This window comes from Vombatus ursinus, unplaced genomic scaffold (genome assembly GCF_900497805.2).
Source record: "Vombatus ursinus unplaced genomic scaffold, bare-nosed wombat genome assembly UNPS02014826.1, whole genome shotgun sequence".
NCBI lineage: Eukaryota > Metazoa > Chordata > Mammalia > Diprotodontia > Vombatidae > Vombatus > Vombatus ursinus.
In genome coordinates, this window is record NW_020954604.1 from 11,167,408 (window position 1) to 11,184,040 (window position 16,633).

General features: G+C 45.2%; 1 protein-coding gene across 1 annotated transcript in view; it reads right to left on the reverse strand.

Annotated features, from left to right (window-relative positions):
- Positions 1-16,633, reverse strand: part of PTK7 (protein tyrosine kinase 7 (inactive)) — an 88,134-nt gene that overhangs the window by 26,959 nt on the left and 44,542 nt on the right. The window contains exons 3-14 of the mRNA XM_027838439.1: positions 15,994-16,096; positions 15,068-15,258; positions 14,767-14,917; positions 12,708-12,856; positions 12,197-12,463; positions 6,888-7,021; positions 6,380-6,515; positions 5,786-5,905; positions 2,529-2,678; positions 2,229-2,379; positions 1,964-2,091; positions 1,235-1,438 (exon numbers count right to left, since the gene is read on the reverse strand). Of these exons, the coding sequence (XP_027694240.1) occupies positions 1,235-1,438; positions 1,964-2,091; positions 2,229-2,379; positions 2,529-2,678; positions 5,786-5,905; positions 6,380-6,515; positions 6,888-7,021; positions 12,197-12,463; positions 12,708-12,856; positions 14,767-14,917; positions 15,068-15,258; positions 15,994-16,096 (1,884 nt within the window). The remainder of the gene's footprint in view (positions 1-1,234; positions 1,439-1,963; positions 2,092-2,228; positions 2,380-2,528; positions 2,679-5,785; positions 5,906-6,379; positions 6,516-6,887; positions 7,022-12,196; positions 12,464-12,707; positions 12,857-14,766; positions 14,918-15,067; positions 15,259-15,993; positions 16,097-16,633) is intronic.

Genomic DNA, 16,633 nt, shown 5'->3' on the forward strand with positions numbered 1-16,633 from the left:
GCTTCTCCCAGACCATTATTTTAGAAAGAGCCTGGGCACTATGCTTTACTTCACTCCAGGCTCATCTCTTCCACAGCCTTGCTAGTCACCATCTCTCTTCCCCCCTCCCTCTCTCCAGTTTTGGAATCATGAAGCATTGATCAAATAAATCCTACTGTTATTCTTGGATGGGGTGTTTCATTTATGATTTTTTTTTCTTTTTTTAGACAATTGGGGTTAAATGACTTGCCCAGGGTCACACAGCTAGTAAGTGCCAAGTGTTTGGTCTGAGGCCGGATTTGAACTCAGGTCTTCCTGACTTCAGGACTGGTGCTCTATCCACCGTGCTGCCTAGCCGCCCCTTGGATGGGGGGGTTTCAATCTACTGCCTGATGGCCCCATTCACCTTTCCTCTAATTTTCTGGATCTAAGAATCCTCTCTAGCCACCAATCTCCCTTGTATGTTGTCTCTCCCTTTATAATATAAGCTCCCGGAGGGTAAGGATTTTCTTCAGCACAGTGCTTGGCATACAATTAGTGCTTATTAAGTATTTTTTCTTATAGTCACTCACTCATTTCTATACTCCAGGAACTCCCGGACCTATGACAATGATCGAGCTCTCAGAGAGTGTCTAATCCTATTATAAAGACATAATCCCTATCCTCTGGGAGTTTCCACTCCTATAGAGAAGACATAGGCCCTGTCCTCAGGGAGCTTCAACTCTATGGAGGATGGCCACATCACTGATTCCAGTCCTATGAGAAGACAGATTCCCTGCCCTCAGAAAGTTTACAGTCCCATGAAGGAGGCTGAATCTCTGCCCTCAGGGAGGTCACAGTCCTGTGAGTTTCTGTCCTCAGGGAGTTTCTATTTCTATATATGACACACTTATATCTGCTTTTTGAGAACTCCAAGCTTGATGAGGGAAGAAAAGCATATACAAAAAAAGCACTGACATCCATAGACGAGCATGTAAGAATGTAGGAAGGTGACTACAAAAAAGATAACCAGACCCAGGTAAAGTAGGTCCAGGGAGGTTCCATGGGGAATTCTATATCAAAACTGCTTTGGGTTCAGGGCCTGGGGAACTAGCTAGGTCATGACTCTCAGAGAAGAGGGGGAATCTGTCTGAGAGCTAGGTAGGCTCCACTGCCTTCTCTGTCCTCACCCCATGAGGGCGCCCAACACCCATACACCCCACACCTCTCCCCCCCTCTCCCCCAACCATTGCTGTCCAATGGGCCCTAGGCTCACCATTGAGGCACTCCATCTCAGGCTCCTCACCCTCTGGCTGTTTCTGAAGCCTTTTGGCCTTGCAACGCTTTTTGCAGTAGAACATGAGGCCCAGCACAGCAATGATATAGGCCACTGCAGCCCCCACCGACAGCCCAATGGTCTGAATCATTTTATATGGCGGGGGGCTGCCAGGACCCTCTGAGGTATCCAGTACTGGCTTATCTGAAAGGGCACAAATGGGTGGTCAGTTGGAGGTCGCCCAGGAAAGCTAAAGAGCAGGGGTTTTACTCTGGTGTCACGGGCCCCGCTTTGGCAATCTGGTGAAGCCTATGGATCCATTTTTAGAATAATTGTTTTAAAAACAAAGGAAACCAATTATGTTGAAACAGAATTTTCAAACGATATGTTTTTCAAAGTGCAAAGACCTCAAGTTAAGGATCTTGCTATATAGAGTATCCACGGCCCATCCACTGCCATGCCTCTTACCAAAACATCTTACCCACCACCAACACTACCCAATCCCCACGCATCCTTTTACTGCTCCAGGGTTGTGGCCTCATGTTCCCATATGAGCTGCTGCTCTATATCAATTCAACAGGGGAGACATTTATTAGGCATGTATAACATGCTTATGACAGGACCTGCCCTCAAGGACCTTACATTCTACTCAGCATCCCATCCTTGGTGTCTACAAGATATCGTCCTCATCTCTGAGGCCTCTCAGCCTGCTGTAACCCCACTCCATACCCACAACATGGAGCGAAGCCTCTGTGTGCTTGATATTACAGCTATTGCCAGCGATGCAGGTATAGCGGCCTGAATCCTCTGAGGTGACATCATGGATGACTAGGGAGCCATTTGAGAAGATATGCATCCTGTGGGAAGAAAAATCCCAGCACCATCTTAGACATACCTATGGCCATTCATCTCTCATTCTTACTCCCAAGAGCCTGGGAACTAACAGTCAGGCCTGGGGCCAGGGAAGAAAGTGGGGAGTGGATGAAGAAGCTACCTGGGTCCAAGCTGAGCAGGATCCAGGATTCTGTCTTTGCCCTTCCACTGGATGAGGGGGTCAGGGTCACCTTGGGCCTCACACTGCAGCATAGCCGTGTGGCCCTGATAGACTGTTGTACGCTCAGGCTCTCGCTTGAAAGTGATGAAAACTGCATGGGGGGGAAAGGCAGGGTTCAGAGCACTGGAGGGATGGGTGGGAGCCTGGGCTAGACGGACTTATCTGTTCATACATCAGAGAACCTCCCTTCAGAAGCCAACTCTTCCCACCCCTCTCCCATCCCAGTCCTTGGACGTCTACCTGCCACAGTGAGCTGCACGTGGGCACTGATCTGGCCTTGAGGCTCATTAGAGGCGATGCAGGTATAGTTGCCAGCGTCGCTCCTGGTTACCCTGGAGAAGTGCAGGGTTCCTGCATTGTCTGTCACACTGTCTGGGAGGCTGCTCCCATCTAGAAAAAAGGAACAGGCAATTGATGGGCCGGGATGGGAAGTCATTAGACTCACCTGAAGCCACAGCCATAGAGAAGAGTTGATATTTATGTCTGAGAGATAGTATGATAACATGGAAAGGACACTGGATTTAAGGTCAGAGGACCTGAGGTCAATTTTTGACTCTGCTACCTAATATTCATGTGACTTTGGGTAAGTTAATTCCCCAATGAATTGGAGCAGACCAGACTCTAAGGTCCTCCTAAGATCTCCCTAAGATCCCCTGAGGCTTGCAAACTACTTTACATGCATGACCTTATCTGATCCTCAGAGCAACCCTGTAAGGTAGGATGCTATTATCATCCATCATCCTGAGATTCAGAAACGTGAAATGATTTATCCAGGGTCACACAGCTAATAAATGTCTGAGGTGTTACTGGAACCTAGGTCTTCCTCTCTCCAAATCCATTACCTCACATGAGCTCCCATAAGAAATCTTCCACTCACCTGGGCTCAGGTTTATCCCCAGGAAACGGGTGACAATGTCCACTTTCTGCTGACCCACCATGGTCAAAAAGCCATCCAATGCTTCCCCCACAGTCTACAAAATTAAGTCCAAACTCCTGACCCTGGGAGAGGGGGAGGGAGCACAGTAGGAACAGGGCTCCAGCTCCATCCATTACTTACTAGCTGGGTATCCCTGGACAAAGTAATTTAATGTCACCAAGCCTCAAAACGGGGATCCATGCCCATTGCTCATTCAGAAAAGGGGGATACTACAACTTAGCTCAAAGCCCTACATGGAAGATCAAAAGAAATGGTCTCAGAATCACTCCACAATCCAAACCAATCTCATTCTATAGAGGTAGAAATGGAGATTCCAAGAAGGGTCTCCTAAGGTCACAGCTAGTTAGTGGCAAATCCCTAAGACTAAAACTCAGCAGGGAGATAGGTGACATAGTGGATGGAGCGCTGGGCCTACATGAGGAAGACTCATCTCCCTGAGTTCAAATCCAGCCTCAGACACTTACTAGCTATGTGACCCTGAGTAAGTCAGTTAACCCCATCTGCCTCAGTTTCCTCATCTGTAAAATGAGCTGGAGAAGGAAATGACAAACCACTTCAGTGTCTTTGCAAAGAAATTCCCAAATGGGGTCACGAAGAGTAGGACACAATTGAACAAGTCCCAATCCCCACAGCAGTGCCCTCCATGTGTGAAAGCAGTAACAGTAAAGATGTGGAAAGCTGTTATTTTTCAAGGCCAGGAATAATCTGTACCTTTATAACTGTCTCTTTTGGGGCTCACCTATAAAACACTCCACAAGTTAGCCCAAGAGACTAAGTCCTATCTTCACTGCCTCCAGCGCCCAGCCTCGCTGGAAAACACCTTCCCTCACTTGTGTGACTTTCTGCTCCTGAAGCATCATCTCCTTCCTCTCTGCCAATCACAAACCTATCCATCCATGGAGGCCCAGTGTAAATCCCCCATCCTCCCCTCTTACACGATCACAGTCCTCAGTGATTCCTCCCTCATCCTTAAAATGTATAGCAAAGCAGAGCAGAACAAAGAAAGAAAACCCAAGGAAACAAAATACCTAATGATTAAAACAATGAAAAAAAGTCAACAAGGAAAGGCTGGTCAAATGCTGGTCAAAAACAATGGTCAATGTTAGGGCCACATCCTTCCTTTCTGTTAATCATGAATCAACTCTTTTCAGGGAATGTACTTTGTAAAGGGGTTTATTGGGAAGTGTCTGTAGTGTCAAAAAAATGCATCAATAAATTAAAAAAAAAACACAACTTACTATCTATGGCCCACTCACTTATTAATTAGTCAGGGATTGCTTGGCAATACTATTGTTCAAGTTGTTGTCTGATTTTTGTGTGTTTATATCTGTACCTTCCAACTAGACTATAAACTTGAAAACAGTGACTATGTCTTAGCAGGTATGGGAAGAGAGCACTGAACTTCAAATAAAGTCTGAATCACAGCAAAGAATGGTTGAAGAAATGGAGTAGGGAAGCAGGAGTAAGGAAGATTCAGCTGTCTGTGACTAAGGCTGTCAAGAAGAGAAATCAGAATTGTTCCAATTGGGCCCAGAGGACAGAACTATATGTGACCAGTAGAAATGGCTGGGGGTGGGGCAGCTAGGTGGCGCAATAGATAGAGCACCGGCCCTGGATTCAGGAGGACCTGAGTTCAAATCCGGCCTCAGACACGTAACGTTTACTAGCTGTGTGACCCTGGGCAAGTCACTTAACCCCACTGCCTAGCCAAAAAAGAAAAAGAAAAAGAAAAAAGAAATGGCAGAGGGGGAGATTTCTGCCACAGGTAAACAAGACAAAATGAGACTTTCCTAGAAAGACCCTTCCCAAAGTGGAAATGGCTGCCTTCCAAAGGAGTGGGTTCTCCCTGAGTAGGGGTAATAATAACAATAACGATAGTAATTAATAACAATAATAACAACAACAGTTAGCATTTATATAACATTTTAGGGTTTGCAAAAGCATTTTACAAATATTATTTCATTTTATCTTCACAACAACCCTGGGAGATAAGGGCTATTATTATCCCAGTTTTATAGATAAGGAAATGAGATAAACAAAGGTTAAATGATTTGCCAAGGGTCACATAGCTAGTCTGGATTTGAACTCAGGTCTTCTGGATTCCAGATCCTGTGAGCACTCTATTCACTGTGCCAACTAGTTGCCTCTGAAGACCTATCCTTTTGAGGAAAGACTGGATAAGACTCCTTGCTGGGGATGCTGTGGCTATAACTCTAAGATATGGGTTAGACTAGATGGCTTTCCAACTGTGATTCTGGTTTTGAGTCCTGGCTCTATCACTTACTGGTTAGATAGATAGATAGATAGACAGACAGACAGACAGACAGATATATACTAGAAGATATAACACTTTTCTCCTCTGAATCTCAGTTTCCCCATCTATAAAAGAGGTAATAATACCTGTAGGGCCAACCTCACAGGCACATAATCCTTAAAGTGTCAAATAACATCAGGATATTATTTCTTCAGGTGCCTCGCAGCACTGAGTACAGGGTTGGGTGTATAGTAAGCACATAGTAAGTCTGTCTTGCGTTGTCCTCCAATACTGTGGGGCACTCACCTGCCCGCATCCATCGAATTGTGGGCTTTTCCCGGCCCGTGGCCGAGCATGACACTGTAGCTTCTTTGTCAAACTCCATGCACTGCTGAGGCTGGGGAGGCGGCGTGAACTTTAGTTTCTCTGTCCAAGACGGAGAGGAGGGATGGGTGTGGACAGTCAGTTTAGGACCCAAGCCCTATACAACCATCATATTACTATTTGGGGGCGGGGGGGGTTCTGAATACATGAACATCAAATGCAGAAACTGGGGATATTTAGTCTGGGGAAGAGATGACTTAATGGGGTGGGGCAGGCCAGTTCCCAGAGCATAGAACTAGGAGCTGTAGGTGGAAGTTACAGATAGGCAAATTAGGGCTTGATTAAAAGAAAAAACTTTCTAACAACTGCAGCTGTCCAAAAATGGAAAAGGCCGTTTCAGAGGATAGTGAGTTCCCCATTAGAGAGGTCTTTACTGCATAGAGGCAAGATAATCTCTTGCTAGTGACACTGCAGAAGGGATGCTATGCTGCTGTGTTTCCTTCAGTTCTGGATTTTACAATCCTCTCATTCCCCCCAAATCACTGGCTTATCGTCAAGACAACAAGTCTCACTCACCCAGGACCTGGACTCGGGCCTGGGCCTCAATGCTGCCTGCGGGGGTGCTGCTGACACATCGGTACAAATTCCCGTCATAAACCTCCACGTTGTTGATTCGAAGAGTCCCATTCTCTGAAATCTCGAACCTTGAATCCTGCAGTACAATCCATCCCATGAAAGCCTCTGTCCACTCCTAGGTTTCTCTTTCCCCAGGAGGAGGCAAAATCTATCACAAACTTCAGACTCCAAAGGCCAGGGGCGGAGGAGGGCATGGGGATAAGGGCATGGAATGGTACTCTAGTTATCCACAACCCTCCTCAGTCCAAGGACCACAGATTTCAGAGGGAAGAAGGAATCTCTCCTGAGAAGGTGGGGAGAAATGCTGCAGAGGAGGCAAGGACATGTTCTCTAAGGGGAAAGGACAGGAAGGACTAGGGAAACATCTTCGGGATGCCTAACAAATGGTTTTCTAGAGATGAGCAAGAGATGTCCCAGCCCACCTACCTTGAAACCTACTCACTCTCACCTCAGAGATGAGCATCTGGTTCCGGTACCAGACGACAGTGGGTTTAGGTGTGGCCTGACTCAGGCAGTGCAGGTAACCCGGCTTGCCTTCTTCTAGCTGGCTGTCCTGGGGCTTTTTCAGCCATCTGGGTAGTGCTGTAAGGGAAGATAGAAGGAAGTTACTGGGATCAAAAGGGATAAAGAGCCCAAACCTCAGGAAAGCCTACCTCTCCCTGGTACTAGAGGGGATAGTGACACTCAGGGACATTTATGCAGCACCGTGTATTGTATTTTAAGCACATTATGTCATTTACAGAGGCCTCCCCAATTGGACTGTAAATACTTAACAGGCACAGACTATGTTTTAAATCTCTCTGGAGTATCAGACTCTGAAAATTTCCCTCATATATTCCACAGTGCTCAACACGTTCTGGACAATCAAAAAACATAATAAATTATTATGAGGCCATTTTGATTTGGGAGGATCTGAGAAGGCTTTATTCAAGACCTCAAACGCAGAAATAGAATGATTCTTAGCAGCCCGCTCTAAGTTCAACCTCTCCAAGTTGCAAACAAGGAAACTAAGGCACAAGAGAAGTTAAGAGGAATTCTGAAGAAGATCTCAAAGGATATAAGGGTCAGAGTTCAAAAGGCATAAATAGGGAGAAAGTATTTCAGGTGTAAGCACTGGTACATTCAAATGCTCAGGAGCAGGAAAAGTGAGCAACATGGTATAGTCTGGTTTGGCTTTATAGAAATATATAAAGGGGGAGTACGATAATGCTAAAAATGTAAACTGAAGCCAGATTATAAAAAGCCTTGCATACCAACACAAGGAAGCTTCAACTTTACACTACAGACAATGGGAAGCCACTGAAATCTTTAGAGAAGAGAAGTGACAATTGGAACAGTATCTAAGAAAATATATTTAATAGATTCCTAGGAGGTGAGAGTTGGAAATGACCATAAAAACCATTCCCTCCCCCTTATCCTTATCAAATCTGGCAGTAATGCACAGACCAGTAAGGAGTAAAGAAGGCTGGGAGATGTGGGAGGAAACACTTGACCCATCCATCCCCTGCGAGCTATCATCCTGTACTCCCTTTCATGGCTAAATTCCATGAGAAGGCCATCTACAATAGATGCCTCTTCCTCCTTCCTCTCACTCCCTTAACTCTTTGCAGTGTGGCTTCCAACCTCATCATTCCACAGAAACTGCTCTCTCCAAAGTCACCAACGATCTCTAATTTGCCAAATCCAATGGCCTTCTCTTAATCCTCATCCTTCCTGACCTCTCTTGGAGCCTCTGACACATTCTTTTCTCTAGGTCTTCATGAATCTGCTCTCTCCTGGTTTGTGGCTTGTATCTGTCTTGACTGCTTTTTCCTTGTCTCTTTCACGGATCTTCATCCAAGTCATGACTACTAACTATGAGGGTCCCCCAAAACTCTATCCTGGGCCTTGTCTCTCTATACTATTTCTCTTGATCTCATCAGCTCCTATGATTTCAATTATTACCTCTAAGAAGATGATTCTCCGACTTAGCTTGTTCGGCCCTTACCCCTCTGCCAACCCTCTAGTCTCACATCTTGAACTGGATGTCTTATGGATAGTTTAAACTCAACATGTCCAAAACTGAACTCATCATCTTTCCCCATCAAACACTCCCCTCTTGCTAACCTCCCTATTAATGTCAAGGGTACCACCATCCTCTCAGTTGCCTGGCTCCCAAGCTAAGTGTGAATCTCATCTCCTCACTCTCTTTCACTCTCTTGTATCCAATCAATTGCCAAGTCCTGTTGCTTCTACTTTTTTTTTTTATTTTCACATTAGTCATGCTGTAAGAAAGAATCAGAACCAATAGGAGGAACCATCAGAAAGAGGAAACAAAACAAAACAGAAGGAAAAAAAAAGAGTAAATAGCATGCTTCGATCTGCATTCAAACTCCATAGTTCTTTCTCTGGATGGGGATAGCATGTTCCATCTTGAGACTTTTGGAGATGTCTTAGATCCTTGCATTGCTGAGAAAAGTCAAGTCTATCAAAGTTAGTCATCACATAGTGTGGCTGTTACTGTGTACAACGTTATCCCAGTTCTGCTCATTTCACTCAGCATCAGTTCATACATGCCTTTCCAGGTTTCTCTGAAGCCCACCTGCTCATCATTGCTTATAGCACAAGAGTATTCCATTACATTCATATACCACAACTTGTTCAGCCAATTCCCAACCCCTTGATTTCCAATTCTTTGCCACCACAGAAAGACTTGCTATAAATATTTTTGTACATGTGGGTCCTTTTCCCATTTGTATGATCTCTTTGGGATATAGCCCTAGAAGTGCTATTGCTGAGTCAAAGAGTATACACAGTTTTATAGCCCTTTGGGCATAGTTCCAAATTGCTCTCCAAAATAGTTGGATCAGTTTACAACTCCACCAACAATGCATTGTGTTCCAATTTTTCCACATCTTCTCCAACATTTATCATTTTCCTGTTTTGTCACGTTGGCCAATCTGATAGGTGTGGCTTCTACTCTTGTAACATCATTTGTATATCCATTCCTTCTTCCCTCCGCTAGCACTGCCACCACGCTGGTGCGGGCCCTCATCACCTCACGACTGAACTATTCCAATAATCTGCTGAATGCCTCAGATCTCTCTCTTCACTCCAGTCCATCTTCCACTCAACTGTCAAAAGGATCTTCCTACACTGCAGGTCTGACCATTTCATTTCACTCCCCTATTCAATCAACTCCAGTGATTCCCTATTAACTCTAGGTTTAAACATAAAATCCCTTTAAAGTCCTTCAGTCCTTCATAACTCAGTCCCTTTCCACCTTGGGCGCCATCTTACACCTCACTCCCCTCCACACACACTGTGATCCAGGGACACTGGACTCCTTGCTCTTCCTGGAACAAGACGCTCCACCTTCCAGCTTTGAGCATTTTCACTTGTCTGTCTGCCCATGCCTAGAATGCTCTTCCTCCTCATCTCCACCTCCTGACTCCCTTTAAGCCCCGCCTTCTACCAGAAGCCTTTTCTGGTCCTCCTAAATCTTAGTAGTGCCTCCCTCCAGAGACTACTCGTCAATTCATCCTATATAGGGCTTGTTCGTACGCAGTTGTTTGCCTGTTGTCTCCCCCACTAGACGGGGAGCTCCCAGAGGGCAGGAACCATTTGTTATCCTTTTTTGTATGCCCAGCACATACACAGTAGGTGCTTAATCAATGCTGATGGACTAACATGCCGGTTAGTTACTTGACTGGTTTGTGTCATCTATAAAACCCTGTACAAGCGCTCTAGATTCCTTGAGGAAGGGGACTACATCTTCCACTCCAAACAATGATAATGACAGAATTTCAGCAAGGGAAAAGCATACCATCTCTTTCTTTAAGTATCTAGGACTTAAATCTCAGTATTTAAAGAAATATCCTAAAAGAGTCTATATAGTTCCTTAGGTACTTTGGGTTTTTAAGGCAGGCTTGAAGAAAGCAAGGTCCCACATATTAATAATAACAACAACATAATATTTACATTTATATAGTACTTACTATATGCCAGACAATGAGCTAAGCACTTTACAATTACTACCTCATTTAACCATATTTGACTATAGCCTGATATGTAGGTAAATATCATAAATTATAACATTCAGATGCTTCGGGGCCCTACGGAAAATTGGTAAGGTTGTCTTAATATAGTTAGTATAGTAAAAAAAGAAACTTCGATTTCAACTGAATCTTATTCTGTTCTCTTTAAGGTTGAATTAAGATCAGTCATTTATCCGTTGTCTCTGACTGTGTAACCTTATTTGGGGTTTTCTTGGCAGAGATACTGGAGTGGTTTGCCATTTCCTTCTCCAGCTCATTTGACAGATGAGGAAACTGAGGCAAACAGTGACTTGGGTCATACAGCTAATATGTGTCTGAGACTGGATTTGAACTCAAGAATGAGCTTTCCTAACTCCAGACTACTGCACCACCTAGATGGCAATTAACAAGATACAGAGGCCAGGAGGCAGCTAGTTGGGGCAATGGATAGAACACTAGCCCTGGAGCCAGGAGGACTTGAGTTCAAATCCAGCTTCAGACAGGTAACACTTACTAGCTGTGTGACCCTGGGTAAGTCACTTAACCCCACTGCCTAGCCACCCCCCCAAAAAAAGAGGCTAAAACAGTGCCCACCACATAAAAGAAGTTTAATCAATGTTGATTTATGTCCAGAAAGAGTGGTTAAGGAAGACACTGTTTAAACATTGTTTCACTCTTTCTGTGCAGTTTTGAAAATGTTTCCCTATGAAGACTAGGGTTTTACAAATTAAAAAGGAAAAGTAAAGCCAAGAGTGTGGGTGAGTAGAAATTCTGTTTTACCGAAAGGTAACATCAGTACATTAATCAGAAGTGTGCTGATATTTTTCTTCAATAAAGAGCCTTTTTGGCACAATTAATTTATCTGTGGACCACAGTCACAAATTATTCTAAGTAGAAATGGGAAATATTAAAACATTAATCCTCACCTTTCTACCCTACCCCATTATGGATTCTTTGATTAACTCAAAATAGGCAACTCTTCATGATCCATCTTTATGTACCTCAGTCTAACCACAACACTCTCATCTTGTATTGATGCCACTGTTGTGGGAGGGTTTTGTTTCTTGGTTTGTTTTTGTTTTGTTTTGTTTTTTTAACCTTAAATTTATCCTTACAAAATGCCATCTTCTCAGTTATCTTTTTTTTTTAAATAAAGCCTGTCCAGATCTTTTTGATTCTAATTGTTATGCAAATATTAGCTATCCCTCCCAGGTTCTCTGTCATCTACCAAGCTAATCAAGAATGTCCTCGATATTACTTCAATGAAGACAAACCACAGTTCTCCCTTCCAGACTTACATTAATCTATTAGTCAACATTCTTTGGATTCAGTCATTCAGTCAGTCATGAATGTACCATTTGTATTACTATTTGTTTCACGTTTTGTCAAATGCATATATAGTTAGAGAGCTAGCCCCTCAGGACAACCTGGGTTCAAATCCCTCCTCTGATTAAGGGGAAGTCACTTAACCTCTTGGTGTTCCAGGCAACTCTTAAGACTGTAAGGTTGCACAACAGTTACTACTTTGCAAGGGTAGAGGGTGTTACCTCAAAGGGAGCTCTCTATGCTAATGAAATCCTGGATCCAGTCCTAACACAAATGATTTCCCTCATTGAGCAGTAGAGTGACCTTGTTTAAAAAAAAAAAAAAAAGCCAGGCCTTCAAACAAGTGCCTTGGGAGCAAGAGAGAGAGGTAACGATTTCCCCCTACCCCCGATCCCCTTCATGAAGGTTTGCTCACTGGCCACAGTGATGTTGACCTCCTGATGCCGCTGGCCAGCCTGGTTGGCTGCATAGCAGGTATAGGTGCCAGCATCACTCTCGGTTGTATTGGCAAAGACCAGCACATAACCTTCTTGGTAGACCTTGCCATGGTGGGGCACCCGGGTCCCAGCCCGCTCCCACCACACGTGGGGCTCCGGCACACCCTGGGGAGCAATGCAGGCAACCCGCTCCTCTCTGCCCACTGTGAACACTCGAGGCTGGAAAGGTGGCATGTCTTCAATCTCTGTGGGGGAGATAATTCTATTATTTGTGGGGGATCAAGGTAGTCATGACCCACCCCCCACCATTCTCATGCTCCAAACCCCTTTGACCTCTATGATCCCTCAATCAACTCCTCTTAGCCTCCTGCCTAGAACTATAATCCTGTCTCTGAACCTCATGTCTGAGCATGACATAAAGCCCATTTTTTCCTCATGAAGGGGCGGGATGGCCCAGCCATAGAACCTTGGGCTCAGGCCTGCACTGACCTTCTAGGTGAAGAGTGGCCTCTAGGACAACAGGTGGACCCCTCTGGCCACGGCCCACACATCGGTATACCCCAGCATTACGTGGTCGGACCTGCGTCAGCAACAAAGAGCCGTTGAAAAATACTGTGGCCCGCCGGAGGTGAGGAATCCTGGGGAAGAGAAAGAACCGTTCAGTGATGAGCCAGGCATTAAGGGCAGAATGCATACAGAACACAGCCCTGCTCATCTCCCAGAAGGGGGAAGGGTTTGGAGCCAGCGGAGATGGGGAATGAAGTGAGGGAGGGAGAGTGACATTGACACTTCTCATAACTGGGGAGAAGCAGCGCCCTAGCATCTTTTACTCACTCACCAGCCACCCCAAAGCTCCCTGGAGGTTAAAAGTATATTTAGGGAGAAGGCCTGTAGTGGTCAAGACAAGAAACCATTCAGCAGGCCCTGCTTCCTTTCCTGCCCAGGTTCAACTAATCAATCCACAAATATTTTATTAAGCATCTACTATATGTCAGGTTTTGTGCTAGATGCTGGTGATACAGGTACAAAGAATGAAAAAAGATGAAAGGAAGAATTTCCATTCAGCTTTTGGAGAAGTCCTAATCAAAGAATCCAGGTACATCTATCACCTACGCTTCCAGGCAAGTCATTCCCCCCCGCAACCAAAAAAAAGAATATAGCTTCTTATACCTTAAAATGTAAACCACATTCCTTAGAACTACCCTGTAAGGTAGGGAATGCAAAATTTATTATCTCCATCTTACAAATGAAGAAACATACTCAGAGTATGTAGCCTGACTTGCTCAGGATCCACAGCTGGTAAGTAAAGGGGTTGAAGGGAAAAGGAAACATCTCAAAGACTCTTGGAGGGTTATTACCATCTCAGCTGCTACAGTGGGAGTATAAACCACATTTCTACAAATCACCAGGGTTTGTTTTCTATCAGAATTCCCAGGGTGCTTAAAGACCTTTAGAGACCATAGGGCTCACAGCTCTTGGCTTTCAGCAAGGCCTCTACTTAAATCATCGCAGATGTAGATCTGTCCTTTTCTTAAAGAAAAAGGGAATTCTTTAGTGCCTCTTAGTAATGCATTCTAAAGATTGGAAAGTTAGAGGACCTGGGTTTGAATCCCAGGCTCTGCCACTAACTCCCTGTGTGACCTTGAGCAAGTCACTTAACCTCTATGGGCCTCAGTTTCCTCACCTGCAAAATGAAGGATTGGATGACATGATCTGTGAGATCCTTGTGAGCTCTAACTCTATGATCTTAAATGTTCCAGCTAAGGTTCAAAGGCAGTTGTCTCCTGGTTCCAAGTTCAGAACTCTTTCCATCACACCAATACTGCTTGGGGGCATTTTGTATTTTTGAGGGTCTGGGCTAGAACAGAGCTCCCCTCTGGGAAAGAGGCTAGGAAGGACTTTGAGGGGTGGGGGGAAAGGTTTCTTTCTCATTTCTGGCTAGGTCCAGACTAGAACTAATAATAACCAACATTTATATAGAAATTAAAGGTTCACAAATGTTTTACATAAGTTATCTCAACTGATTCTCACAACAGCCCTGGGAAGGAGGTACTATTATGACCCCCATTTTACAGATAAAGAAACTGAGGGTGAAGGAGGCTAAACAACTTGCCTGGGAGTGAGGGGAGAGGGAGTTAATCATAAAGTTAGTAAGTATCTGGTGTGAGATTTGAACTTAGGTCTCCCTAACTAGCACTCTATCTAAAGCACTACTCCAACTGAGGCGGAGGTTGTGGCCAGCTAGACAGCACTAAAGGGTACTTTGCTTCCAGATGGAGGATGGGCATACTAATTGTTCTGCATCCTGTTGTTGGAAGGGCCCTGGGCTGTCCAATACCCCCCCAATGCACCTATTCTTACACACAGACCATTTCCAGGTATCAGCCTGTCATTCTAGGGCTTCTCCCTTTGGCTAAGTCTTGCGCCCTTGATATCATGTGCACTGGTCCTTCTGTGTGCACTAGGTGAGGAAGGAAGGAGGCAGATCCTCTAGTCTATCCTGACATTAGGTGCTGGACCGTCTACAGAATAGATAGGGAAGGCTTACCGACTACGGTTGGTGATGGGGGAGTCGTCCTCAAAGAACCACTGCAGGGTGGGAGGTGGCTGAGCCGTGAACTGGCAATGGAACATAGCATCCTCACTCTTCCCCACCACCTGGTCCTGGGGTACCACCAACGGACGTGCAAAGCTCTCATCTAGGGGCAGAAGGAAAAGAATAATGGCATGAGGGAACAGGGGAAAGAAGTGCAGAACCCATCTGCCTATCAGCAGAGCCAAAGTGCCCCCTCCCTTGATGCCATGCTGGCTATCTCTGATCCGCCCCCCGCCACAGACCCCAGGAATACCAGCAATGCTTAGGGTGATGTTCTGGTTGCTGCAGATGTGGCCAAAGGAATTGTGGGCGCAACAGCTGTAAACACCACTGTGCTCAGGGCTGGCACGACGCAGGGTCAAGTTTCTCTCTTTGCTGCTGACCGAGTAGTTGCCCTGACTGTCAGAGAGGGGATTCCTATCCCGGAACCACTGGTACGTTGGGCTGTGGAACACAGATGGTCAGGAGCTAGGAACGGCTAATCCATTCTCCCACCTTGGACAACGGGATCAAGGAAGGGGCACCTTTTGAGCCAAAAGTGACTGGTCCACTTGAAGTGCCAAAGAATAGGAGAATTCAGGATGGCAGTGATGAGCACTACAGATGGCATATAGTAAAAGAGGGCACAATGATGGGGAAGGCATCCTTTCAGGCAGTATAAGTGAAAGGATGAAAGGACAAGAAAAACTGAGGATGACCAGAAGATAAAACAAGTTGTTTTTTTCTTCATTAATGCTATGATTACTACTACCGATGATGATGATGATGATGATAATTGACATTTAGGAAGCTCTCTATAAACCAGGACACATCATCTAATCTGATCCTCCCAACAATCCTCATGAGTAAGTATTACAGGTAATATTTTCCCCATTTTATAGACAGAACTGAGGCTCAGGTTAAGTGAGCCCACAGTCCCACAAAGACTCCAAGTGTCAGAAGCAGGATTAGAAACCATGTTTCTCCTGCCTCCAAGTACATCAAGTATCTTGACTTTCTCTCTCTCTCCCATGCTTTTCTCTCCTTTTTCTTTCTCTTCTCTCTCTCTCCCCCTCTCTCTCTCTCTCTCTCTCTCTCTCTCTCTCTCTCTCTCTCTCTCTCTCACACACACACACACACAATGCACAAAAGAAATGTAAGTTTGACCAAAATTTAAAAGCATAGTTTCAGGGTCCTTACCGGGGATGTCCATCAATGTGACAACGCAGAGTGACCAGTGTCTGGGGCTGAATCTCTGCCAGTGAGGCCGGATGCTTTAGGATGACAGGCCCGGTCTCAATCCCTGAAGCACAGAGACCAGATTGTGACCTGGGAGCCCAGATCAAAACTTCTAATAGTCCACAGGGGGACGAAGAGGGAGAAGAGAGCAGACAGCAGGGGAAGGGGAATGAAAGAAAAGCAAAGAAGAGAACCATGGCTTCCAGAAGCCAAAGAACATAAGACATTTCCTGCTAAGAAGTGGACAGAAAACTCAGTAGAGGCGAGGCAGGCATGGAGAAGTTGTGGATTCTGAGTGTTCAAAGCTGCTCCCAGTAACTCGTGTCTGGTATTTTAAAAAGCTGCCTCCCACTGCCCTTCCTGTTCAGAAGGTCACTTAGCAGACAGGCCAGGGAAAGATAGATGGTTAAGCTTTAAAAAAAAAAAAGACATTTTGCAGCAAAGGGGAGAGGCCATTTGACTCTTAGATACATGGCAGCACCAGTAGAGAATGAAACTGATCAGAGGCCTTTTTGTCCAAGCACTCCTGAGCCTGGCGGCTGAGGTACAGGACTTTCCAGGGAGTCAGCAGCCAGGGGAAGTGGAAGAAAAGCACTCCAGG